The sequence below is a fragment of the Marmota marmota genome, unplaced genomic scaffold (assembly GCF_001458135.2).
Source record: "Marmota marmota marmota unplaced genomic scaffold, marMar, whole genome shotgun sequence".
NCBI classification, from domain to species: domain Eukaryota; kingdom Metazoa; phylum Chordata; class Mammalia; order Rodentia; family Sciuridae; genus Marmota; species Marmota marmota.
The window spans coordinates 4,888,700-4,916,519 of record NW_025999977.1 but is presented as its reverse complement, the minus strand read 5'-3'; the positions used below and the strand labels follow the sequence as shown (position 1 = coordinate 4,916,519).

The following is a 27,820-nucleotide window of genomic DNA, read 5'->3' as shown; positions in this document are numbered from 1 at the left end:
GCAATAGACACAGTTCTCTCATTTTTCTACTTTCTAACTGCCCTGTATTTCTATTGAACATTCCGGAAGAAAACTGCAGCCTCTGTAAAACTTTATGTACTCTATTAAATCTCTCAAAGTCTGCTCAAAAAAAAAAAAATGAATGTTGGTTTTAAAAATATGGCCATAAGGAATGGGTTAGTGCTTATCTTTGGCAGTTGTGATAGATGGTTATTTTTCAAAAACAAGCTAATCAAGAAATTCTTTTAACACTGCTCTCTTTTAACACCAATGCCAGGGCATGACTGTTCCCTGGTGGCAGTACAGACTCATTGCAAGCAAGCTTCTTAAAGGGGGAAAAGAATTTGATTGCCAGCCTCCCAAATTCAGTATTATAATAATCCAACTCTTCAAAACACTCCCACTTGTCTTGCACATTCTTACACAGAAGATTTACAGGTATCAAAAACATCTCCTACCACCTTATGCAACACCATAAAATTTGTGCTGCCTAAGGGAATAGCACAATATTGTTGGAAAGCAGGATGTTACTTTTCAACAGGAAGTTTCTTTTCCTCTTCTGGAACTGTCTGAAGTGCAGGCTTTGTGCTAGGTACCCTAGTTTTTGCATACTGCTCCAGCACCATACCCTGTGGCTATGAACTGCATGGCTGACTAATGGAGAAGTGGTCCATAGGAGGAGGAATGGAGAGAGGAAAGGGTCAAGCATTTTTTGATTGTCTACCAAGTTCGTGGGCCTGTGCTTCCCTGTTAGAGCTGGAGCACTCCCATTATACAGGTGTGCTAATTCTCCTCCAGGTACATCCCCCTTGCCCTGTAGCATACAGACCTAAGAACAGGCCCTGAAGGACAAGCCCTCCTGTTATATAGCTGTTATCCAAATTAAGAATGAAAATCAGCACATGATTTTTGATACCTTTATTAAGAAATATCAAAAGTTCATTACAGTTCCATACACAGTTTTACAAAGTTCAAGTGGGGAAATGTAGGATGCCATCAATGTGCACATTTGAACACTATGGTTGTTTGCCAGAGGGGTGACCCTACAACTCCAGTCACTGAGTTTCCCAGTGGTCTATAGCAATGCTTTTCCCCAGTTTCCATTAGATCATAACACACTATCTTAAATTACCTGAAGGAATAACATTAGAAAGATGTCTTACATATTTGTCCTTCTGTTTTGTCATTCATTATCCCCTGAAAAAGCTGTTTCTAGGAAACACAACATCTGAGTCCCAGTTAGTGTTTTTTGTATTACATTTTCACAAAGGCTGCTTTGAAAGCTGGCAAACAACGTGTTTCACGTTACCACATTACACACGGGAGGACCCAAGCACATTAAAAAAAAATTAACAATGAAAAAAAGAGGCAATTACTTATTTTGGAAACAAAATACCACTATCATTCAGTGGAACCCTTGAGTATAGGACATGCCTACCACTTCCACTGACCCCCACTGCATGACCGAGCACAACTGGATGCAGGAACACCAGCACACAATACAGGAAGGAGTATATTGGGGCGTGGTACATCATCTTTTATGTTTGGGGGTGCTGTATCAGAGGGGAATTACACTTTCAAGTAACCGGGGATAGTAGGTCATCAGTACCAGATGGGAAACAGCCAGGGTGCATGTGCCTTGCTTAAGGCTTGTGCTGGTTTATCTAAAAGTAGATTTCTGGAGAGACGGTCCAGCAACATCGGAAAAGAGCTGTCTTCAGAGGAAGGACTCCTTGTTCACCCACATGAGACTGCGCGTCTCGTTGGGCTTGCACTCATACTCAATGACAGAGAAGGGGCTTCCCCATTGGCAGTGGTCTCGCTTGTGGTAATTGTAGAACTTGACTTGCCACACTGTCTCAAAGGTCCCAATGTCCGTGAACTGAAGGAAGAGAAACACAACCAATAAGACCTCACACTTCGATAAGCAATGGAAGAGAGCTAATGTCACTGGCATGGTGCTTGAACATCATGCCTAATCAATCAAGTCCCTCTCGGTCTGCAGAATTTAGGCCTTTGCATTTGTGAATTATCTTCCTTTGTTACCAGAGGTATTTTCTGGAAAGCTGTCTAGCATTTGCTATCATATTGCTTTTATCAAAAATAACTTTCTAGTTTATATTGTTTTCCAAGCTCAGTTTTCTGAAAAATCATCTAGAATCTCAGAATTGTAGAGCCTGAAGTAAAAATAAAACAAAGTTTGCAGTACCTACCAAAGAAGGAGAGCTGGAAAGAAAAGAAGGAATTATGTATACTGGCTGTCTTCTGGTTTCTACTTCAGAAGACAGTAGTACCAGATAGTATCTGTTCAGCATAGCTAAACATAAGATACATTTGTCCTTCTACCATTAGTTTCAAATCTAGGAAAATATATTTAACTTGAGGTGATAGTCACAAATATTTTATTGAAAGTATTTGACTGTTTAATTATCTGCTTTAACCATCAAATATTGACTTGTAAGTCAAGAGTCCATGCCCACATCTCAGACTTAGGGAATACTTTATTGGAAACCATAAACAATATTAGAGCATTTACTATGTACCTTGCACATATAAAATTTTGTATAAGGCATGATTCCTGCTCTTAAGGAGCTTGCATTCTACTTCCAGAAGGTAGGCCTGGAGATAGTTGCACAGAATTCTCCTAAACCTAAGGTTGCATTTCTCTTGTAGCCAAGAAAAGGGCTCAGAATACCCTAGAGACCAGAGGCAGATGCTCAAGTGGCCTGTGGGGTTGCCTGACCCTGCTACCACCTTCTGGAGCTATTTAGGGGATTTGGCATTAAACAGTGTGATGCCTGTCGTTATTTTCTCCTCTGACCCTCCTGTCATGGGTGGGGACAGGGACTGACTTGGCAGGATTCTTAGACTAGTCAGGAGCCAGAAGACATGGAGAGAAGAAGGGCAGTGAGCAATAAGAGCCTTATGCTTTGCAACTGATACAAGAGGAGGGTGATCAGGTGCTTCCCAGATAGCTTTCCAAGATGCTCTCAAAATTATATCCTGCACCATTGCCTCATCCTGCTAATTTGGTACCAAAACAAGATCTGGGCTTTCCTTTGGGAAATTTGCTTGATGTGAAACAGTGGATGATAGACCTAGAGTCCACCAAAAATCCCAGGCATGAAAATATGGTCTCTGCTTTTAGAGAGTCATGGCTAAAGAACTATTTATACGAGCGTAGCATCTTTCTTCATAATAGTCCCAGATTGGAATCAACCCAAATGTCTATGCATTCTCCTGGTGATAGGCAAGTTTGGTTATATTTATAACACGACACTCTACTCAACAATAAAAAAAGTACATGCTAATTCAGGCAACAACAGGAATGGATTTTTTTTTTCTTTTCTTTCCCTTTTTATTTTTTATTTTTTGGTGCTGTACTGGGATTGAACCTGAGGTGCTTTGCCACTGAGCCACATCCCCAGTCCTTTTTATTTATTTATTTATTTTGAGACAGAGTCTTATTCATTTGCTGAGACTGCCCTTGAACTTACAATCTTCCTGCCTCAGCCTTCCCAATCATTGGGGTTACAGGCCTGTGCTACTACACTTGGCAAACAGGGGTGGATCTTAAAGACATGCTGAGCAAAAATCTAGACCTTATGAACCCATCCTGAATGCTTCCATTTATTTAAAACTCCATAAAATGATAGAATAGAGTCCATACTGACAGGAAACATTCGTGGTTATCTAAGTTTTGGGATGTGCAAGAGGGAACTTTCTAGAGATGATGGAAGCATTCTATAATTTGAATTGGGGTGGTGGTTACATAAATGTATGTAGGGTCAAACTTATTGAACTGTATGCTTAAAATGGGTACATGTATTATATGTAAGCTATGCTACATTAACCAAGAAAAATAGAAATGTTCATTTTCAGTAAGCTACAGGGATTCAGATAATCCAATGATAATAATGGGAATTGAATTATATAGCCTTTTGGAATGGTAACTTCCATCAAGTCAAATGTGTGAGAACACTTGGGTCCAGCAATTCTACCTCTTATAATTTATCTTAAGAACATCACAAAGTTGAGAGCAATGAAAAGTTAAACTATAAATAGGAGTCTTTAAGACATTTGTTAATTATGGAATTGCCGCAGTCTGGCTGGGCACAAATCACGAGCCACTGAAGCAGGAACAAACTTTATTTTTAAACTGCAGGAAAACACTTCACACAGCTCCCAGGGAATCCTCCCAAATGCCACGAGGCTTCTCCAGGAACCCCCAGCCGGAAATATCTCTCCCGGAAATCCCTCCTCCTGCACTTCCCCAACCAATGGGAACTCTCGGGGAATCCCCGGAAATCCCCACGAGAACTCCAAAATAGTGCGAGAACTCAAAAGTTGCGGCAGAGGCGGATAGTAATGCCTCGCCTGTCAATCAATACTGTTGGCAAAATGCCAGGGGCCATACAGACTCGGCCGTGGCTCTCAGCATGGAATGTCCAAATAATGGATACCATGTAGCAATTTTACATGTAAAATATTTAAACCTTTTCCATTATTTTGTATTGTTACATGAACTAAGCAAGTGTACTGTTAAGAATGTGTAGTATTATTCAATCTTAATCATATTTGTTGTTGTTGAAAACTGATAGAATACATTTTATTTACTCCCATGTGCTATTTTCAAAATTTAATAATTTTTATAATCAGAAAGAAAATGTTAGGGGCTGGGGATGTGGCTCAAGCGGTAGCACGCTCGCCTGACATGTTTTGCGGCCCGGGTTCGATCCTTAGCACCACATACAAACAAAGATGTTGTGTCTGCCGAAAATTAAAAAATAAATATTAAAAAAAAAAAAAGAAAGAAAGAAAATGTTAGGGCTGGGGTTGTGGCTCAGCGGCAGAGTGCTTGCCTCACACATGTGAGGCACTGGGTTCGATCCTCAGCACCACATAAAAATAAATAAAAAATAAAAATATATAAAAAGAAAATGCTAAAACCAAAATTGTATTTATGAGTTTTACCAAATAGTTACTATTCTTAGTATACAAGATTATATGAATTAATTAGTAAGAGCTACTAAAAATATATAGATATTAGACTGGAACACAGATTAAAAAGAAAAATAGTGTAACATCTGAACAACATTCATATGTAATATTATTAGTAATTAAAGAAACAGTCTTTTACCAGTCATTTATCAACTTAGTAAAACATTTCTAAACTTCTTGCTGGAAGCAATCTAAGCATTCAACATTATGATATGAAAATAGTAGCATATCCATATGATGGACTTAAAAAGGAAATTAGGGTTATTGATGCAAGAAAATGCTTAAAACAATGTTAACAGGAAAGAGAACTGTTTATATACATGAGGCCAAATATATAAAATCAGATGCATAGAACAAAGAAAATGAAAAATACTAACTTAGCTGTGCACAGTAGCACATGCCTGTAATCCCAGAAGCTCAGAGGCTGAGGCAGGAGGATCTTGAGTTCAAAGCCAGCCTTAGCAACATAGTGAGGCCCTAAGCAACTCAGCAAGAAACTGTCTCTAATAAAATACAAAAAAGAGCTGGGTATGTGGCTCACTAGTTAAGTGCCTCTCGGTTCAATCCCTGGTAACAAACAAACAAACAAAGAAACCTAACCTATACATATAGAAAATAATTATCTCTATCTTTTCATTCAGATTTTCCCACAGTAGGGCTGGGTATGTAGCTCAGTGATAAAATTTTTGCCTAATAGGGATGAGGCCCTGGGCTCAATCCTGATATCACCCCTCCACCCCTGTCCCCAGGCCCTCCTGCAAGAGATTTTCCTTGAAAAAAAATGATACTTCTTTAATCCAGATTTTTATATGGTGAGATGGATTTATCACCCCTCAAAAATTAATACATATAAATGCCCAAATGAGAGTTTATAAATTCTACTAAGGCTATGTATACTCTAATGAAAATATTACAACTTTGTTAACAATAGGGTAATGGTGATATGAATAAATTGAAATTTGATTTTATAATTCAATAAGACATTTAAAGGTTTAATAATAATTTTAATCAGAACAAGGGACTGCAATTTTAAATGGGACTGATGTTTAAAATTCAATAAAATTAGAATTTTATATTATAGGCTGGGCATGGTGGCACACACCTGTATTCCCAGTGGATTGGATGGCTGAGGCAGGAGGACTGCAAATTCAGAGCCAGCTTCAGCAAAATCAAGGCACTAAGCAACTCAGGGAGACCCTGTCTCTAAATAAAATACAAAATAGGGCTGGAATGTGGCTCAGTGCCCTAAGTTCAATCTCTGGTACCAAGAAAAAAATAATTTTATATTATAAAAATAACTTATAAGTTATGTATATACCTATACATATTTTTTGTGTGTTTTGGGGATACTAAGTACTGGAGATTGAACCCAGAGTTGCTCTATCACTGAGCTACATCTCCAACCATTTTTATTTTGAGACAGGGTCTCGCTGAGTTCAGGCCAACCTCAAACTTCAATCCTCCTGACTCAGCCTCCTAAATCACTGGGATTACAGTGACCCCAGCTTAAATTATATATTTTATAATGAAACATTTTATTATAAACATTTTGCAAATACCAGTTAATCTTTTAAAAAGCAGCAGTCTGAAATATGCTAGGCAAGTGAGAGAAACAATGCTGAGATCCTTTTTAAAATAAAGTTGGCTGGGAAAAAAACAAAACAATTATGACCACAGGTAAGAAAAAAACTGAAGGCACTACACTTACATCTGAAAAAAAAAAAAAAAAACTTAAAACCAGGAAGTCTCAATCTAAAAAATACCTGTCACACAAGAAACCAAAATAGAAATACATTGACAACAATGGTCATAGCAAAAGATGTGGGCTATTTCATTGCTTATATTTCAGTTTTGGTTTCTAGTTTATTAGCGTTAGGTTCAAGGTTATGTGAAAGTAAACTTAACTGTTGTTCACTATGGATCTGCCTTCCCCTTTCCTGTGCCTTAGTTGTTCACACTTCCCGTTGACTTTCTTCCTATTTTTTCTTTTGGAGTTCTACCTCCTGGACCTCTTACTTCTTAGCTCAGAATTTCTTTTCATCTGGCAAAGAACAGATGGGGTCTCAAAAGCTGACATTCTTCTTAAAGAACAGAAGCACCTACACAGGCTCTCCACTCCCTCCTAACCCATCTGTCCCTTTCAAGGAAAATCTACCCAGGCAGCCTCCTGGGTGATGCAAATTATAATCTAGTATAGTTCTGTGCAGTTGAAGAGCATTTTTTTTAGTACTTTTTTATTTGTTATTTTTAGGTATACATGACAGTAGAGTGTATTTTGACATATGTATACAAACATGGGGTTTTACTGGTTGTGTATTCACATATGAACAAAGGAAAGTTATGTTCTATTCATTCTACTGTCTTTCCTATTCTCATCCCCCCTTCCCTTCATTCCCCTTTGTCTAATCCAATGAACTTCTTGAGTAGCATTCTTTTTTCTTTTTTAAAAAATATTTTTCATTTTAGTTGTAAATGGACAAAATACCTTTATTTTATTTATTTTTATGTGGTGCTAAGGATTGAACCCAGTGCCTCACATGTGTAAGGCAAGTGCTCCACCCCTGAGCTACAATCCCAACCTTTGAATAGCATTCTTTACACGATCTTCTGCTTATATCATTCCACCTCAATCTTGGACCTGACTTTGTTAACTTCATTTTATGAATGAAAAACAAAACAAAACAAAACAACAACAACAACAAATAGATTCAGGGAAGTTAAGAAATTTGCTTTGGGTTTAAATTCCAAAGCCACTTCATGATAAGGGCAGGTCAAGAAACTTAATTCCTAGTTAGGAGCTACTATTACTGTACCAAACTATTTACATAAGCAAAAGGGCTTTTCCTTTTTTTCTCCCTGAGAACTTACATGAATCGTCACATCTAGAATGTGTGTAGAACATTGCTATGGACAATGGGCATTGCATTTGCCATGGTGTTCTACAAGTTGCAAATCTAGTCACCTTTTTATCTCATAACAAATGTGGAATAGAATATATCCAGTTCCAAGGAAAGGAAACTCTTTTGTAGCCCTCTATTACAATGAAGAATCAGAAGAGCTCATTTCAAATACTTTCCATGGTCTTATAACAAGTTGTCACAGAATCCTCAGAGAACTTCTTTCCATTCATTGTGTCACCCACTTCTAGACACGTAAAATTCAAAAGAACAAGATCACTCAACAGCCCACTGACTTGGGACAGAACAATAACAATTATATTGATAGAAACATGATGTTGCTTTATTTTAAACAAACTGAGTATCAATACTCATCTATGATTTTTAGTGTGATGTGATCTATCAATTTCCACTGGATTTCAAACTTCTCAATTCATGTACTGCTTGGAGTTTTATTTGTGAAAATGCTTTTCATTTCTCTTACCTAAACAGATTTTTAAAAAGTTTAAAGTTTAGTCTCATGTGATTGTGCCATTTTATATTTCTCCCAGTAATATGACAGTTTCTAAACATCATCTCCAATACCTGGCATAGCCAGACCTTTTAATTTTAGCCTGTCTAGTGATTATAAAATGGCAAGAAGAAAGGAAATAAAGAGCAGAAATCAATGAACCAGCAATGAAAGAATTATAGATGGGGGGAAAAATCAATGAAGCTAAAATTTATTTGTTTTTTTTTAAGAAAAAGTCCTCAAATTTGATAAACCCATAACAAAACTGAGGAAGAAAAGAAATATATTAGGAATGAAAAAAAAAAAAGGACATTATCATTACAGATACCATAGACTTTAAATTAGGAAAATCTTAAAGTTGCTTAAAGCCTTGCTAAGTTGCTGGCTGACCTTAAACTGCCAATTCTCCTGCCTCAGCTTCCAGAGCTGCTGGGATTCCAGGGATGCACCACTGTGCCTGGCTCTCATTTCATTTTATGAGGCCAAAATTACCCTAATACCAAAACCTGACAAAGATACTAGAAATAAAGGAAAATTACAGACAAAAAAACAATTTCATGGACTTTTATAAAAATGTGCTTATAATTTCTATTTGCTTAAAATATTAGTAAATCAAACCCAGCAACATATAATTGGATAACATATCAGGACCAAAAAGTTTTCATCTTTGGAATTCAAGGATGGTTCAATATTTGAAAAACCGCCATATTACCTAACCAAATAAAGGAGAAAAACTATACATAAATCATGTATTGCACAACTTTATTTTAATCAATGATGGACTGCAAATATGATGGTGGTCCCATAAGATTACATTGCCTAGTTATGTAATCGTTTTCTTAGTTTAAGTATACTCCATGATGCTTGCACAATGATGAAATTGCCTAATGATGCATTTATCAGAATGTATTCCCATCATTAAGTGACACATTACTATGATCATATCAGATGTAGAAAGGGTTTTGACAATGCAACATTAATTCTATTCTCAGCAAAGTAGAAATGGAAGGTAAGTTCTTCAACCTCATTAAAAGGCATTGAAAAAAAATCAGTAGCTAACTTCCTCCTAAATGGTAAGACATTAAGTCCCTTCCATGTAAGATCAGAAATAAGGCAAGGGTATATGCTCTTACCACCCCTATTCACTCTTTATTGGAGGTCCTAGTCAGTGTCTTTAAGATAAGAGTCAGAAAAAAAAAAAAAGGAGGGAAGTAAAATTGTCTAACTATGCCTGCAGAAAATACCAGGCAATCTAACAAAAAGCTACTATAATAAGTGCATTTAGTAAGATTTCAGGATAAAATATCAGTTTATAAAAATCACTATTTTGTAAACAAATACTAGCCATGAACAGTTGGTATTATTTTGCCAATTTTATAGGTTAATATAAATACTTCCCTATTTGTATTTTTTTTACCAATATTGAAATCCAACTATTTTCATATATTTCTTGACCATTCATATTTATTAACCTATTTTGAGTTTTTGTTCATTTTTCTATTTTTTACAGACTATGGCTATTTTTTTTCTCACTGGTTTATAATTTTTTTTTGTATCAGTGATTAAACTCAGGGGTACTTGAACACTGAGCCCCATCCCCAGCTATTTTGTATTTTATTTAGAGACAGGGTCTCACTGAGTTGCTTAGTGCCTCATGGTTCCTGAGGCTGGCTTTGAACTCATGATTCTCTTGCCTCAGCCTCTCCAGTGGCTGGGATTACAGGTGTGTACCACCATGCCTACCGTTTTTTATTTTTTTTTTAATAACAAGGTCATACTCTTGCCAAATACTAAACCAAAGAGCTGGCATGTTAACTGACATTTTTGGGCATGCATGCATAAGGCTACCTCCCTTCATCACACACTCAACCTCACAACAACCTCATATCTCTCCCTGCCTTATACCTCCAAACACTCACCAGTTTCCCACTACAGGGGGCCAACACAAAGGAATATGATATTTGTGCGGACAGAATTTCTACCTGGACTCTCTTCTAGGAAGCACTAAATAGGGGAATTGGTCACATTAAAACACAAGTCAATACTTCTCTTTTTATTTATTTTTATTTTGTGGTACCAGGGATTGAACCCAGAGGTGCTCAACCACTGAGCCATATTCCCAACTCTTTATATTTTATTTTGAGACAGGGCCTTGCTGAGTTGCTTAGGGCCTTGCTAAGTTGCTGAGGCTGGCTATGAATTTATCACCCTCCTGTCTCAGCCTCCCAGGCTGCTGTGATTACAAGTGTGCACCACCAAGCTTGGTTCAACACTGCTATTGGAAGTGGGTGCTGAAAGTTATCAGACCTGGGTATTGCTTTATTAGCTTTAAGTACCAGGGCCTCTGGAATTATTTGAGTTCACTGCCATTAACGTAAAAGGGCATCTAATACCTGGCTTTGGAAGCCATTCACTGCTTCAGTGGGTGACAATGGACTGTGGAATGACATTAAGGTAGCACAGTGTGTATGGGTCATGTTAGATGAAGGTAACATGATTCAGGAGACTACATGTTATCAATAATTTATTTTACTAATCATCATTTGCATTTTAATCTAAATCACTTTTTACATTTATGAGTTCTATGATCCATGACAGAAATTTCATGTTATATATAATCAAAGTTTTCAACGTTTACCTTTAGATTTCTTCCATGATTTTTTAAAGCTTAAATTAATACTTTTCAGTTAAGAGTTTTTAAAAAGTTGGCTTTTTCCATCTGAAATATGTTTTGGAGTGTGGTATCAGAAAAGAAAAATAGTAGTGTTTCCCTCACATAGCCAATTATCTCAGCATAATTCATTCAATTATTTTAAAATAAAAAATTACTTTATAATAACTTTAGATTCCTAAGCAAGACTGACAAGAGTAGCATGTTTTATAGAGTTGATGTGAGGGTGCTGGTGGTAGATTGCTTGCCTAATATGTGTGAGGCACTGGGTTTGATCTTTAGCACCACATAAAAATAAATAAACAAATAAATAAAAGGTATTGTGTTCATCTACAACTCAAGATATTTTTAAAAAAGGAATTGAAGTGAAATATTAATTTGAAGCAGAAATACAAATGCTAAAATTGTCAGAATTGTAATGAAGCCTCAGAGGGCCAATGAGCTATTTTTTTAAAAAAAATTTTTTAGTTGTCAATGGACCTTTACTCAAAACAAGTGCTTCACACGTTAGGCAAATGCTCTACCACTGAGCCACAATCCCAGCCCCATGCAATGAGCTATTTTTTTTGTTGTTGTTGTTAAATTTTAATATTTATTTCTTAGTTCTCGGCGGACACAACATCTTTGTTTTGCATGTGGTGCTGAGGATCGAACCCGGGCTGCATGCATGCCAGGCAATCGCGCTACCGCTTGAGCCACATCCCCAGCCCGTAATGAGCCATTTTTAAGTTATTCATCCTTTCACTTAACAGGCACTAAGCACTGGGAAAGTGTGAAGGAGGCTGTCATATGTGAGACTAAACCTTCTCTTCCAAGGACTCACAGGTCAGGAGAGGAGAAATCCCCAATTCTCTGGAGCCAATATGGGTTGGGGGAACTACTTCTAGAGGTTGCTGTTCCCTCTTGGGCCTCTGGTCTTACTTAGCAGGATGGTTTCCTACTTCTTTAGCTTTAAGTGTAAACAGAACACAAGACGGAGGTTCGGGGGAGATTAATTCAGTTTAGAAAGGCCTGATTCAGAACTCTTCCTAACTGGATCTGTAAAAATTAAGAGTTTCTATATTCTTTTGAATTAATAAAGCATGAGGTTTTGTTTTAGTAGGAGAAAGATTTAGACTTCGTCATTAAGAGAAAGGTGTCATTACTTAACATAAGTCTTGCTTGCCTAACCAAGCATCTGCTAAAAGATTGGAGACCCTTGTTACTATAACTCACAAATCCTTAGCCTCAGTTATAGATGGATGCAATAACTTTATTTTGTTTATTTATTTTTATGTGGTGCTGAGGATCGAACCCTGTGCCTCAGCACTTTGCCACTGAGCCACAACCCCAGACCATCCTGAGCCTCAGAAGTAAAGCTGAGGTTCTTATGTATGTTTTTACATCTAGAAGAAGCAGATGATTGATAATTAATTATTCCAAATAATGATTGCACAGCTGTTAGTGTGAGATTTGGCAATCTATTTGTAGCTGATCTGTAATAGGCTGATTATAAGAAAAATGACAAAAAAAAAAAAAAAACCCAGAAGTTTTCTGATCAAGCCAGCAGCTCTAATGTTTAGTTTGAATTTTAATTCTAGTGGTGAGACTTCAATAGCTTCTAACACTATCTAGTACATTTTAAAGTCACCAATATTTAAAGCTTAAACATAAAGCCATATTGTAGACATTATGCTCTTATAGTCAGCACTGAAATCTTGATTATGTCCAGGTAAATCCATTTGATTAAGTATCAAGTGCCTAGATTATTTAAATTTATGTAGTTCATCAAGGGAAATGTAATCAGCATGGGTGCCCAAGAAAAAGTCAAGAATGTCAGAATTAGAACTGCAAGTCAGGAAGACATCAGGATACTCTCTACCCCTGGAGTTACCTGTGTGATCCCAGGCACACATAACTTGGTGTGCAGACTAAGTGGATTTCACTATCTGATCTCTAAGACCACTTTCAATTTAACATGGTATGAAATTGTAAACCCACCCTAATGTGACAGTAATTATTTTTTTTGAAGACAGATTCTCAAATACTATAATTTAGGATCAGAGAAATATGAGTTAAGCCAGCAAGTCCCAGTTGAATTTCTTTTGGTTGGCATTCTGGGAGGGCTGAAAATGCACCCCTATATCGTAGAGGAGTTGTATATTTGTAAATGAAATGAAATAAGTAGGCTCAGAAAAGCCAGAGAAAAGATCACCCTCAAAAGATCTCAAATGCACCACTTAAGAATTTTGTTTGTGGCTTTTCCCCATTCCTTAAAGGTACTTCTCAATCCCTTCGGGACTTGGCAGGAGAAAATGCAGTATTATCTGTTGAAAGTGTCAGAAAACACTGACAGAGAAGTTGAAAATTTAGGTAGAAATTCTTGAGCAAATTTTTAAAGTTAGTAGTATTTCCTACATTTTGATTCAATTTGTCTTCAGAGTATTTTCCACACAGATACATTTTATAGTTGCAATTATTTTTAAGATTAAAAGTTGGGTAATTATAATTATCTGTTGTCTAACTACATATTCATTGTCACAATTTAAATGGTGACATAGGACTTTATCATGATATATCAACATTAGACTTCTCACCAGATACTAGATTTATCAATTGTTCCTCACCATAAAAAGTATTAATTTTATGTGTATATCATAATAGGAATGGAATTATTTGGTCAAAAGAAATGAACTTTTATGGTTGTTACCACCATTTTTTTCCTCCGAAATATTTTATACATCATTTTACCATATTACCAGCAATAAAGAAAACCTTGTGGGGCTGGGAGGATATCTCAGTGGTAGAGCACTTGCTTAGTATGTACACCCTGGGTTCAAATCCTAGCATGGCAAAATAAATAAATAAATAAATAAATAAATAAATAACCAAGCAAACAAACCAACAAATAAATAAATAAATAAATAAAATTTTAAAAAGGCCTTATTATAATTATGACATCATTGGAAAGTACTTAAAAAAACAGATTTTCTAGTTTTATTTTTACCTTCATTTTTTGGGAATGTTAATTTTATTTCTTGTGAGAGTGTGGAAAGTGTTTTTCATGTTTTATTAATATTTCTATTGAAGATTGGTATTTTTTTAAAAATCAGACTTTTAAAGATAGGAAGTATCCTTTTTTCTCATTATTACTTTAATTTTTCATTATGTAGAAACATAAATTTCTTGTTTTTCTTTCTATTTAAAATCAAGAACATCATTTTTCCATAGTTGATAGCCTATTTGAATAATTTTAGATCTTATGTGATTAACTTTCCCCCTTTACTCAACCTTGACTTATGTATTTATACTGTCCATTACTTTATAAAGGATTTGCTATGGGGTTTAGCATTTTACATAAAACTAAAAAATACAAATAAAAATATTGTTAGATTTGGTTCTGCATATTCAGGTTGGCCACCCACAACAGTCAATTATTGGTGATTTAAAATATTTTACAGTACTATTCATTCATTTTCTTCACAAGATACAAAAGGCAGTCCTGTAATGACTAAATAAAGGAGAGAGGTTTGCCCTCCCTGCCCCCCACTTCTTTCAAGAGGCCAAGAAGTACCTCAAGGAAACCCTTAGACTTCAGAAAATAGTTTGAAAAATATTAAGTTAAATCATTCTAATCATTATAAAGGAAATATTTTCTTGGAAAACAAGAAAATAAAAGACTTTTCTAGTTCCAATTCTAAATAACTCCACATGGAACATTAACAAGCACTTAGCTGTGAGTGGTTTTTACACATGGCTACTTCTTAAAGTTTCATAGCACTTGAAAGCTTAATGTCAAAAAGTCGCTCCATGAAAATAGCTCTAAACTTGTTTAAGAATGTAGTTTTAACATTCTTTTAACTCTATCAATGGTATTTAATAATCCTAGAGGCTAAAAATAGATTTAAAAATTCTGTAGAAATAAATATTTTCCTCACAAAAATATCATATTGACTACATAAAACTTCCAAAAGTCAAAATATCTTAAACTAAATTGAAAGTTAAAGATATTTTCCCCCAATATTTTTGTTCATGGTCCTGACTTTTGTGGGCAGATTCTGACAGACTTTCTGAATGTTAACAGTTTAGACCTATGCTATATAAATTGCTTCAGAGCTTAACGTATTAAAAAAAAAAGTTCCTAATTCATTTAGTAAAGCCATTAACCCTACAACTCAAGACTATAAAGTCCTTTTAATTGTTCTTTGCCTATTTCCCTTTCCAATTTATACATTAGCCTTTATAGTGATTTTTGACATTCCATTTTTATCCAATATCAGAAACTAGATTGACAAGATTTTAAAGACAGAAATGATGAGATAGAATTGTTGGGTGAAACTACATAGATATTATACAACCTGACAAAAATGTTAACAAAAATGATTTGAATTCCTTATAGAGATTATAAGTAGGACAGAAGCCAGAGAAAAGATCATCCTCAAAAGATCTCAAATGCACCAACTTTAAGTGTACAGTTTATGCATGCTTTAACAAAAAGATCCTACTTTGTGATCATCACCCCAATACAGATTCAGAACATTTCTACCACCCNCAAAAGATCTCAAATGCACCACTTAAAAATTTTTTTTTTTTTTTTTTTTTTTTTTTGTGGCTTTCTCCCATTCCTTAAAGGTACTTCTCAATCCCTTGGGGACTTGACAGGAGAAAATGCAGTATTAAAAAGTTATTATTAAGTTGAAAGTGTCAGGAAACACTGACAGAGAAGTTGAAAATTTAGATAGAAATTCCCAAAAGTAAAAGAATTGCAGAAAAGATGAAACCCAAAGTCTGCCTGTAACTCTGCCATAATCCCTGGCTAGTTGCATGTGTAGGATAGTGGAAGGGGGCTCACTGAAAAAGAAAAATCAGCAAAGAGACAAATCCTTGAAAGTAAAAGTTATACTAAATAAGATTTGTGAGTTTACTTTAAAAAAAAATTAAGTGTATTTTAAAATCTGAGCAGTTGGAGCCTTACTGGCTTGAAGAATCAAAGCAAAGACTCTAGGACTGGCAGAGGAGCTAGAAATTTAGGGAAACCGTAGGGTAATTGAGTTCCAAAAACTCAGTATAAAAATTCAATTATTTGGCTGATTGCTAAATCCTATGGACACAAAAAGGGCCTAGGCTAGGAAAGCAACAAAGAGAAGATGAAAAATCTGAGCACAGACAATAGTTACTGCATAATGCTAGGAAGACAGTTTTGAAGTTTGAGTCCAGAACTATTTACTACTGGTTAGAATATAAAAAGACAGGATGAACATACTTAATCTGGAAACTCTATGAAATTTGAAATTTTTGAGGAAAAATATGACACTCAAAAAGTTTTGAATTTTGGACTGTTTTAAATTTTTCAGATTAAGAATGCTCAATGTCTATGCAAATATTTCAAGAACTAAACACTGAACTCAGAAATATTTCTAGTCCCAATAATTTTAGATAGGAGACACTCAACCTGTACTCAGAAGAATGAAGTAAATACTATAGTCAATATTATCCACAATGTTTAGTTTTTAGACAAAAATTACCAGACATCTAATGACATAGGAAGGTGCAATCCACATCCAAGAAGAAAGTCAGTCTATAGCAACTTACTGTAAATGGAGCCAGATGTTGGGCTTATCAAAGATTTCAAGCCAGCAGTTATAAATATGCTTAAAGAAATAAAGAAAAACATGGTCTCTGTGAGCAAACAGATGATGAATTTTAAGAAAATTAAAATTATAAAATATATAAATAAAATTCTAAAACTGAAAAATATGATAGAAAAAAATTAGCACAATATAAACCTGGAAATAGCAGGAGAAAGAATCAGTGAACTTAAAGATACATCAATGAAAATGATCTACTCTTAGGATCCATTAAAAAAAAATTGAAGAAAATTGAACACAGCCTCAAAGACTTGTGAGATAATATCAAGCTTTCCAACGTATGTTTATTTGGAGTCCTGCAAGGAAAGAAGAAACAAAGGATTATTATGAACAACTTTATGCCAATAAATTTTAAAGGTAAGTTACAAAGACTCAAGAAATAAAATATGGATAGTCCAGTATTTGGAATATTGAATTTGTAATTAAAAGTCTTTAAGTTTATACCTTTAGGAGTAGAAAAAAATAGTTCATAACATAATGGTTAGAAATACTCCAAATTTGCTGAAAGCATTTTATAGATTCAAGAATTTCAATGAATCACCAGAAGGAAAGATACAAAGAAATATGTTTATCTGCATCATAGACAATCTATTGAAAGCCAGTCTACAATATATAAAGGGATCATTTCACTGTATATATGTTATGTCTCAATTAAGATATTTCAAAGCAAACAAAAGAAGGAAATAAATATAAAACCAGAAAACAATGAAATAGAAAAATAGGAAATGAAGCATGTGGGAAAAAAGGTAAAATTTTGAAAAGGCCAATAAAACTGACACATTTCTAGTTAGATTCATCAGGAAAAAAGATAGTTTAAATGTCAAGAATGAAAGTGGACTTTGTTAAAGAGCCAAAGACATTAAAGGATGGTAGAAGATTGTAAACAACTTTATTCCAGTAAATTTGACAATTTAATTGAAATGAATTGTTTTAAAGGCAAATTATAAAACTCAAGAAATAAAATGTGAATGGCCCAATCAATATCAATTTAAATATTGAATTTGTAATTAAAAGTCATCAAATAAAGTAAAATGTATGCCTTTCTTGGTGAATTCTATCCAATATAAGGGATAATATCAGTTGTATAGAAACTGTCTCAGACAAGAATAAACACTTTCCAACTCATGCAGTTAGCATTACCCTAATATAACTAAATAAGTACATTATAAGAAAAGAAAGTCATAGACTAATATCTTTCAGTAACATAGATGTAAGAATCCTCAACAATATTAACAAATCAAGACATACAGAAAATATATCATGATCAAAAATCACTTATTAGGGCTGGGGTTATAGCTCAGCAGTAGAGCGATCGCCTCACTCATGCAAGGCCCTGGATTCGATCCTCAGCACCACACACACACAAAAATAAATAAATAAATAAATAAAAATAAATAAAATAAAGGTTGTTTTTTTTTTTTAAATCACTTGTTGTGGAAATTCAAGGTTATTTAACATTGAAAAAGCAATGCAATCTAATGTAACAGAAAAAAAAAAAAGAAGAAAACAGCTAGTGATAATCTCAAAAGACAGAGGAAAAACTTCAGAAACATTTCACAAGAATCATGGTCAAAATGCTCAGTAAACTAGAAATAGAAAGGAACTTCCTTAACCTTATAAAAAGACTAATAATAAACGATATAGCCACCATCATACTTAATGTTGAAAAACTGAATTCTTGTTCCCCAAGGTCAAGGGACAAGAATGACTGACTACTCTCATCATTTCTATTTACCATCATATTGAAGGTCCTACTCATTGTAATCAGGCCATATGTAAAAGGAATACAGATTGGAAAGAAAGGAGAAAAACATTTTTTTAACAGATGAGATATAGTATATGTACAAACTCCTACGGATTCTATAAAAGAATTATGAGGATTAATAAATGAGACTAGCAAAATCTCAGTTTTCAAGATCAATAAAAACCAGTTTTATTTCCACATATTAGCAATAAAATAATTCCACTTATAATAAAATAAAATATAAATTGTTTAATGATAAATTTAACAAAGTATATATGAAATCTACATAGGGAATATTGTAACATATTGCAGAGATTTTTTGTTTTGTTTTTTGGGAGTGAGTACTGGGGATGGAACTCAGGGGCACTCAACTACTGAGCCACATCCCCAGCCCAATTTTGTATTTTTATTTAGAGACAGGATCTCACTGAATTGCTTAGCACCTTTTTTTTGTTGTTGTTGTTGAGGCTGGCTTTGAACTCACAATCTTCCTGCCTTAGCCTCCAGAGCCACTGGGATTACAGGCGTGAGCCACCGCACCCGACTTGCAGAGATGATTTAAAAACAGAAAATTAACAAAGATTTAAATAGAGATATTATGCTCCTGAGTTAGAAAGCTCAATATTAAGATGTCAAATCTCCCCAAATTGACTTTTGTTTGTTTGTTTGTTCAAGGGTCTTTGTTCTTGCTATTTTGTTCATATTGGCCTCAAACTCCTGGACTTGGGCAATCTTCCTGCCTTAGCCTCACAGTAGCTGATACCACAAGCAAGCCACAGTGCCCAGCACTTATAAATTTAACATAAACTTAATATCCCAATTTTTGGAGAAATTCACAAGTTCATTCTAAAATATACATAACAATTCACAGGGATTACAGCAGCCCAAACAAACAAACCTCTGAATACAAATCTGTAGTTCTGATGTAAAGCCTACAATATAGATCATAAAACAAAATTGTGTTGGCTCTTCCAGGTCTTTTGAATTTCCAAATTTAAAATATTGGCATATCTTAAGTATATAAATCAACTAAAATCCTCATACATTACATAGTTAAATATACACTTATCCTGTGACTAAGCAGTTCTCTCTTAGATACTACTAACTCAAGAGGAATGAAAACATGTGTTTATACTAAGACTCAAATTCATTGCAGATTTTTTCATAATACCAAAAACTGATAACAACCCAGATATCCATTTATGAGTAAGGGTATAAATGTATTACAATGTGATTTGTATTATTCAGTGATAGAAGGAACCATTACTGATACTTTCAACATAGATGAATCTAAAGAACATTATAATAGGGCTGGGGTTGTGGCTCAGTGGTAGAGTGCTTGCCTAGGATGGACGAGGCACTGGGTTCGACCTCAGCACCACATAAATGTAAAATAAAGATATTGTATCTAGCTAAAACCTAAGAATAAATGTTTTTAAAAAAATTTAAAAAAAGAACATTATACTAAATGAAAGAATTTAGATACAGCATTATGCTTCTATTCAAATAATAATGGTGAATAGTTAAAAGTAACACATTGAGATAGAAAGCTCAGGTAGGGCTATAGAGGGGATTGAATACCAATGAACATGAAGGAATTTTCAGGGTGGTAGAAATGTTCTGAATCTGTATTGGGGTGATGATCACAAAGTAGGATCTTTTTGTTAAAGCATGCATAAACTGTACACTTAAAGTTGGTGCATTTTACATATGTAAATCATATCTCAAAGTTGATTTTAAAACTATTAGGGCAGAGGGGTTGGAGGGAAAGGGAGGGGGCTTGGGGTTAAAATGATGCTGGAATGTGATGGTCATTATTATCCATAGTACATATATGAAGACACAAATTGGTGTGAATATACTTTGTATACAACTAGAGATATGAAAAATTGTGCTCTATATATGTAATAAGAACTGCAACATTCCACTGTCATATATAAATGAAAATAAATTAAAAAAAAACTTTCAATGAATTCCTATAGACATTAGGATAAATCAAATTAGGAAGAAGGTCTTATATATTAGTTTGTTTAGTGTTGCTATAGCAGGATACCTGTTAGTAAGTATTTTATAAAGAAAAGAGGCTGGGGTTGGAGGCACTTGCCCGTAACTACAGCTACTCAGGAGGATCCCACATTTGAGGCAAGCCTGGGCTACTTAGCAAGATTCTGTCCCCCTCCCAACCCCCCCCCCCAAAAAAAAAAGCTGGGAATATAGCTCAGTGGAAGAGCACTCCTGGGTTCAATCCCTAGTATTGAGTAGGTAATAAAAGATCTTTATTTAGCTCCCAGTTTTGGAATCTGGAAGTTCAGGCAGCTCCATCTGTTCAACCTTTGGTAGAAAGGGAAATGACCATATACAGAAGGGGTCAAGTACTTGGGGTGGCCTTGCTTTATAACAACCCATTCCTGAGACCAGCATTAATTCCTTCCAAGGCAGTGCCCTCATGACCTAAATACTTGGCTCTAGGTCTCATCTTTTACATGTTTTACCACCTCAACACTGGCACAATGGGGACCAAGATTCTAGCATATGCACCTTTGGAGGACACACTCAAACCATATCCCAACTGCCACCTCCTATAATATCTCACCCTTACTCGTCCCTCTGTAATTCCAGTCATGTTGGGTCCAGACATGTTGGGCTTCTCTCCTCCATTAGAACATAGCCTGCTCTCTCCCAGCTCTTGACTATTGCAGCCTCTCTTTCCTAGAATGCTCCCTCTTCTCCCTACTCTTATTCATCCTTATTTCCTTTCTCAAGAAAGTCATCTCCCAAGTCTTAAACTAGGGTAAGATTCCCCCATATGCCATATGCACTATTACTTTCTATGTTTTTTTTTTTAAATAATGAATAGTTATTATATTTGACAATATAGTTTAATATAACATTTGGCAGTATAAAGTTATATTCTCCTTTGTTTTAGAAGCTTGTATAGTTAGGGATGTTTATTTTGTTCACTACTCTTCCCCCTAGTGTCTAATATAGGAAATATTTGCTGATTGAACAAGCAAATAAAAAATAATTAATATTCTAAAAATCTTAAATGTAATCTGAGCAAATCAAATAGAGCAATATACTAAAATATTATTTTAGGAATTAAAGAGTGGTTTAGTATTTTAAAAGGTATTATTATATAACTCATTGATTAATATATCAAAGGAGATAAAGTATCTAGAGATGGAAAAAGGAATTGGATGAAATTCAGTATATCTCCCAATAAAAACAAAACAAAAATCACACCTTTTAGTGAACATGAAAAAGTTTGTTTTACACAGTAAATATCTGAAACTAAAATGGTACCTAACAATGAAATCCTACAGACAAGGATACCCCTCGACACAATTGATTGTCAACATTATTTTAGGGTCATTAGATAATGCAATAAGAGAAGGAAAAATAATCAAAAAATGACACAGTCATATGCAGATTATGACTTTCTATCTAAAAATCCAAGATATTTCACTGTAAATTTTTAGTAAGAAAGTTCAGCCAGGTGATCAGTTATAAATACATAAACACAAATTATAAAAATGATGTATTTAAAACAATACAGTATCAGGGCTTAGTGGTAGAGCACTTGCCTGGCATGTGTGAGGCCCTGGATTCGATCCTCAGCACCACATATAAATAAATAAAATAAAAGATCCATTTACAACTAAAAAATATATTTTAAAAAAACAATACAGTATTGGCACTAGAATTGGTGTAAGAGTAAATGGAATAGATTAGAAGTGTGGAAATATACTAAATTTGCCATTTAAAAAATTAGTTTGAAATGATGATTAGAGAAGAATGGATTACTGAAATAATTGTTTTAGGACATCGATAAGTGTATTCAATTAGGAACATATGAGTAGAAACAATATTTAGATCTAATGAATCTGAAATTTGATAAATGAGACCATAAGAGTTCAAATGAAAATATACAAATGCATTGTGTATATATGTACACATTATTAATGCTAGAGTTAGAGAACATTTTTCAAGCTGAATGGATCCTAACTACAAACACCACAAAGGTAAAGGCTAATATTTTGGAATACATGAAAATTTAAATTGATATTGTAAGCAAAGTTATGCAAAATGAGCACACTTAAGATGCCACAAAAAATATGACTATAATTTTTAAAGATTTCTTAAAATCAGTAAGCACACAAGTATAAAATGAGTAAAAGCTATGAACGTATTATCCACAAAAAAAGTACAAACTATAAATGAACATGTTAATATTTCAAATTAATAGTAACTGAAGAAACAAAAATTAGAATACACTGCCTTTCAGATGAAAAAGTTCAAAAAAATTTTTTAAATTTTTATTCCTAGTGCATATGGAGATGGGCAATTAAATGCAGATGATTGGAATGTAAGGTGCCTAACTTTCCTAGAGATCAGTATTATAAGATGCCTTAGCATGCAAATTCCTTCTAGAAATCTGTCCCAAGAAAACATTAGGCAATTTTTGCAGAAGTGAGTGTAGCTTTAAATGTAGCTTTCTTAATAATACTTAATAATTAGTGATAAGTGACTGAGAATAATTTGATACATTCATGAGTGTCCAGATAGACTTCAAATTTATGTTTCATATTTACATCTATTTTTATTTGCCATCTAAAGATGTACATTAATAGAAAAAAGTACACATATATAATGATACCCAGTACATACATATACACTCAAAGACATAGTAGAAACAACTAAGTATGAATAGTCACAAAAATGTTAAGTTATCTCTTGCAGGAATTATATATTTCTTCCATTTTTGTACTTTTTCCTCTGTTGAAGAATCTCTAATGAAAAATAGAATTCTTTCCAAAAATAATTCAAATATAGGATGCAAAGGGATGGGCTGCCAGATTATTTCCTTATGTTGCCATTGTGGTTGTTTTAAGTATATTGGGCACAAGGAAACCTGAATGTTTCAAAGGACTGGATGAATTAGCTCTTATTTAGATCAGCATTTCTCAAAGCACATTTCACAGACTCTCCTCATCAGGATGGATCTGCTGGTAGGCAAGTTGAAAGTTCAGTTCTTTTGGCCCTACCTCAGCTCTTTTGAACTAAAAATCACCAGAGGTGGGACCTAGAACTGGCATTCTAATTAAACACCAAAAGAGATTCTTATGTACACATATATTTGTGAACCTCTGTGACACCCCGCTATAAAGCAAGAAGGGAGACAATTCAAGGTCATTCTTGCAATGGGAAAAGGCTGCCCAGGATTTATAGCTGCAGTTTAGGTGAATTTTCCTTTACCTGTGTTTTGGCAAGCTTACTTCCTCCCCTATTGTGTTTGCATGTATAGTTAACTATTTCTCAACTCTATCCTTTTACCAATTTGATATTTTTACTTGGGGGTCAATATTACTTGGCTATAAATTTGTTTATGATATATAGATTGCCCTCTGTGTCTATAAGTTCTGCATCCATGAATTCAACCAACCTTGGATTGAAAACACTCAGAAAAAAAAAATTGTGCCTATACTGAACATGAATAGACTTTTTCTTGTTTTATTGTATTATTTAGGGAATAATAATAACCACTTACACAGCATTTACATTGTATTAGGTATCATAATCTAAAGATCATTTAAAGTATACAGGAGAATATACATAGGTTATATGCAAATACTAAATCCTTTATATAAGGGATTTGAGCATTTACAGATTTTGGTGTTTGAAGGGAGTTCTGGAATCAATCCCCTGTGGATACAGAGGATGACCTATTATTATCTAGTAGGACTAGATAACTGAGAGGTTTACTATTTTCCACGGAAGTCACTTTGGAGGGCCTCTTCCATTTAGATTAGATTTAAATAGCAAAATGTCATTGAAATCAACTTTTTATGGGCTACTTGGAATAGGAATATTCTCATCCAGCTACTCATAAAGGCTAAGTTGAACTCTTTCAAGGATTGCTTATCCTTAGTTACACATTAAAGTTATCCGTGGAGCTATTAGAAACCTAACTATATCCAGTCCCATCCCAAACCCCAGGGTCAATTATCTAAACCAGTCCTGATACAGTATGTAATAGGAAAAATGGCAATGTAGGTACTTTCTCTTCCAGTACCACCTACTTGGTGTTTATAGGGTCAGTCTATTATGCAAAACAGCATTAATTACCTAGTTCTAACAGATTCACGAAGGAAACTCAACCTAATTTCCACAGTAATTGGCTTCGGTACACCTTTTCTTACAGAGATAGTGATTGTTTTCTTTTCTATACTTCCCATGTGCCCTGAAACCACATCCCCCACACTCCCAACCAGGCCTTACCGGCATGGTGATCTGGATAGGTTGCCGTTCTCCACTCTTGGTTGGGGCCACACCTTCTGTGTCATATGTGCCCGTATAAACAACTCTGTCTCCATCAGGTTCTTTAGCCTTCAGCTCCAGTGGGACAAGCACACCACCAATGGAAATGTTCCTGCAATGAACTTGAGTTGACCATATATAGTAGGAATTAGGTTAGGTACCCTGTCTTGGTCTAGACCAAAACCCCGAGCAGGAAACCTACAGAGTTTGGCTAAGGGAGAAATATTTATATGATAGAAAATTCTGATTGGGTACAGTGGCATGTACCTATAATTCTAGCCACTCAAGAAAGCAAGAGACTCAGCCTGGGCAACATCATGAGACCCCCATCTCAAACAAAATAAAATAAAACCACCAAGAAACTTATGAAAGTTCAGGAGGCTTGAGTTCTCCAACTAATCAATCATGTGATCATAGACTAACTACTCTCTGGGCTAACCTCAGTATTCTCATCCAGATACACACAAAGGCTGAGTTGAACTGTATCAAGGATTGCTTATCCTTAGTTACACATTAAAGTTACCTGTGGAGCTATTAGAAACCTAACTATATCCAGTCCCATCCCAAACCCCAGAGATAGGGTTTAATTGATTTGGGATATAATTTGGTACACGTAAATTTATTTTAAAGTTTTCGAGGTGATCTTTATGTTCAGGTCAGATTAAGGACTAGTTGAACTAACTCTATTTTTTTTTTTTTCTTTCTGTTCCAACACTCATGGGTCCTGTTTGAGGCACTTTTTCTCAAGCCTGCTATACCACCAGAAATTCTTACTGGCACCATTCTGGTGTGTTAGGATCATTGTTCTCAAAGACAAGTCCCTGGACCAGCAGTATCCACATCTACTGTGGACATATTAGGACATACACTCTTATCTTAGGTACCACCCAAGACAGCAAGCCAGAGACATCAGAGTGGGCCCCAGCCATCTGTTCCAACAAGCTCTCCTGGTGATTCTGATGTACACTCACCTTTGAGTTAGAACCACTGGATAAAAAATCCTTGATAAAATTAAAATGTAAGTAAAAAAAAAATTGCCATTAACAAATAGTTTTAGGTTTGTTTTAACTCTAGAGAACTACTCTGAAAAAAAAAATGGAATATTGAATAGATAAGTTAGGAAAAGAGGTTTCCAGGAAAGGGAAAGGAAAAGCCTGGATCATATCCAGATGCAGGGAACACTGGGAAATGTATGGAGTTGTGTGCGTGTATGTGTGGGGTTTTTTTTTGGGGGGGGGGTCCGATAAATAGGTAGATCAGAGACCCTAGAAACCATCCAGTTGTGGTTCTATATCCTTGCACCTTGAAGGCTAATATAAATTACTGAATTATAATAAACTATGGACGTGTCTGAGGGATTCAAAACCCCTTCTCCAGCATATGTTAGGATAAATGTTGATTTATTTCCTCCTTCCAGATGAGATTTCACACATCGTTTAGGTGGAAGCGGAGAGGTAAAGGACCCATCCATAGATTCTTCTCCCATAGGCTACTGACTTACTCGCCAGAGGTCTGCTGGGTGCATCATGTCATCCCTGTGGTAGCTGGGAGGAGATAATCCCTGCCTCGAATAAATTAAAAAAAAAAAAAAAAAAAAAAACCATCCTCTTGTAGTGAGGATGTTAATCCCAGGCGACATCACCAGGCTGAACAGATAGCTAGGGAGAAAAAAGTAGAGGGCATGGAAAACCGTGACACTAGGCCTAAGCAGAAGCTACACCTTCAGATTTGTTCCTGCTCTTCCCGCGCTGGGGGTCCCCTGCCACCAAAAGGCAGATGGAGGAGTGGGGAGAATCCCTCAGGGAACACCAATAACTGCCCCTCCTCCGCCTTTACACTTCTTTCTCACTCTTTCTGCTTCCTTTGGCCTCGCCAGCAGAAGCCGGCGACACGCCAGGACCCAGCAGAGAAGGGCTGGGATTGCGGTAGATGAACCCTGCAGCGACCTTCTGCCATCTGCCCCAACCCTCCCCTTGTGGTTCCAAGGGTGGACAGAAAAGCAATTTACAAGAAAAACAACAACACCGCCCCCTCCCCCTCTGGCTTCTTGTCACTGATTTAAACGGACCCACTGAGGTCACTGCAATGGGTGGAAGGAAGCAGGAATCAGGAATACCAGGGACAGGCAGAGGAGAGGACCAAAGCGGGGACAGAGAGCCGACCTCTTTCCCTACCCCCACCCCCGCCCCCGTCCCGAGTCTTCTGGGCAAAGGGAGACAAGGAAAAAAAAATCGGGAGCAGCTTAGTCTGTTCCGGGGGCCTCAGTCCTCCTCCAGTAACCAAGCGCCACCCGGCGCCCAGCACTTACTCGACCTGCAGCGTGATGGGCTTAATCTTCACCTCCACCTTGTAGGAGGAGCCGGTGAGCAGCTTGATGGTGCGGTTCTGGCCGAAGCGCTGCCCGTCCACCTTAAAGAACACCGGACCATCGTTGGGTTGGATGCGCAGAGCGATGGAGAGGCGCACGAGGCCTGGCAGGTCCCCCATCGCTGAGCGAGGCTGGCGCAGCGACGCCGGGGGTCGGAGGACACAGCCGGCTGCGACCGAGTGGCTGGAGCGCGGTGGGCGGAGAGGAAGCGCGGGGAGGGAAAAGGAGGTGGTGAAAGGGAGGCTGCAACTAGGAGCCGTCACCGCCCTCCGCCCGGGCTTTCGAGCAGCAGCTCCGGAGCCTGTGTCCCCCAGCCGCACTGGGCGAGGAAGCGGGCCCCAGACACTGCTCGGAGAGCGCGAGCTGCCCCATCCCCCGCTCTTCTTGCTGAGCCCTCCACGCACGCGAGGGCTCGCTGAGACCCGCTGGCCGCGGAGCAGATCGGCACAGCGCAGCTGGGGGCGAGAGAGTTAATCCCGTTTACGCACCACAATCCCCTTCAACTGGGGAAGCGGACCTTTAGGCTCCTCCTAGAACAGCACCGGGCGGGAGGAGAGGATGTGGGGGACGGTAGGCATTGGGATAAGGAGACTGCTATACCAAGGAGCAAGACCCTCAGAATCTAGATCGCCTGGGTCAACCGGAGGGTGTGGATTCTGCTGCTGGCGGATCTGGCCCCAGCC

At 36.3% G+C, this 27,820-nt stretch overlaps 1 protein-coding gene across 4 annotated transcripts; it reads right to left on the bottom strand.

Annotated features, from left to right (window-relative positions):
• Window positions 1-903: 903 nt before the first annotated feature.
• Cnrip1 (cannabinoid receptor interacting protein 1) lies at window positions 904-27,820 on the bottom strand. Of its 4 annotated transcripts, none has more exons than XM_048804195.1 (5): window positions 27,626-27,820; window positions 27,078-27,320; window positions 24,731-24,881; window positions 16,652-16,710; window positions 904-1,882 (listed from the first exon to the last, which is right to left on the bottom strand). In XM_048804195.1, the coding sequence occupies exons 2-5, from the start codon at window positions 27,254-27,256 to the stop codon at window positions 1,738-1,740; spliced, it is 534 nt and encodes a 177-aa protein (XP_048660152.1). In that variant the 5' UTR covers window positions 27,257-27,320; window positions 27,626-27,820; the 3' UTR covers window positions 904-1,737. The 4 variants fall into 4 exon arrangements, with proteins under 4 accessions (XP_048660152.1, XP_048660153.1, XP_048660154.1 ...); XM_048804196.1 differs by having other exon boundaries at window positions 27,655-27,820; XM_048804197.1 differs by lacking the exons at window positions 16,652-16,710; window positions 27,626-27,820 and adding an exon at window positions 4,710-4,738 and having other exon boundaries at window positions 27,078-27,614.

Coding starts and splice junctions, on each gene's coding strand:
- Cnrip1 (XM_048804195.1), bottom strand. CDS start 27,256: ATGGGGGACCTGCCAGGCCTCGTGCGCCTCTCCATCGCTCTGCGCATC. Junction 24,882..27,077: donor CCCATCACGCTGCAGGTCGA/GTAAGTGCTGGG, acceptor AGTTCATTGCAG/GAACATTTCCATTGGTGGTG. Junction 16,711..24,730: donor CTATCCAGATCACCATGCCG/GTAAGGCCTGGT, acceptor TATTTCTTTAAG/CATATTTATAACTGCTGGCT.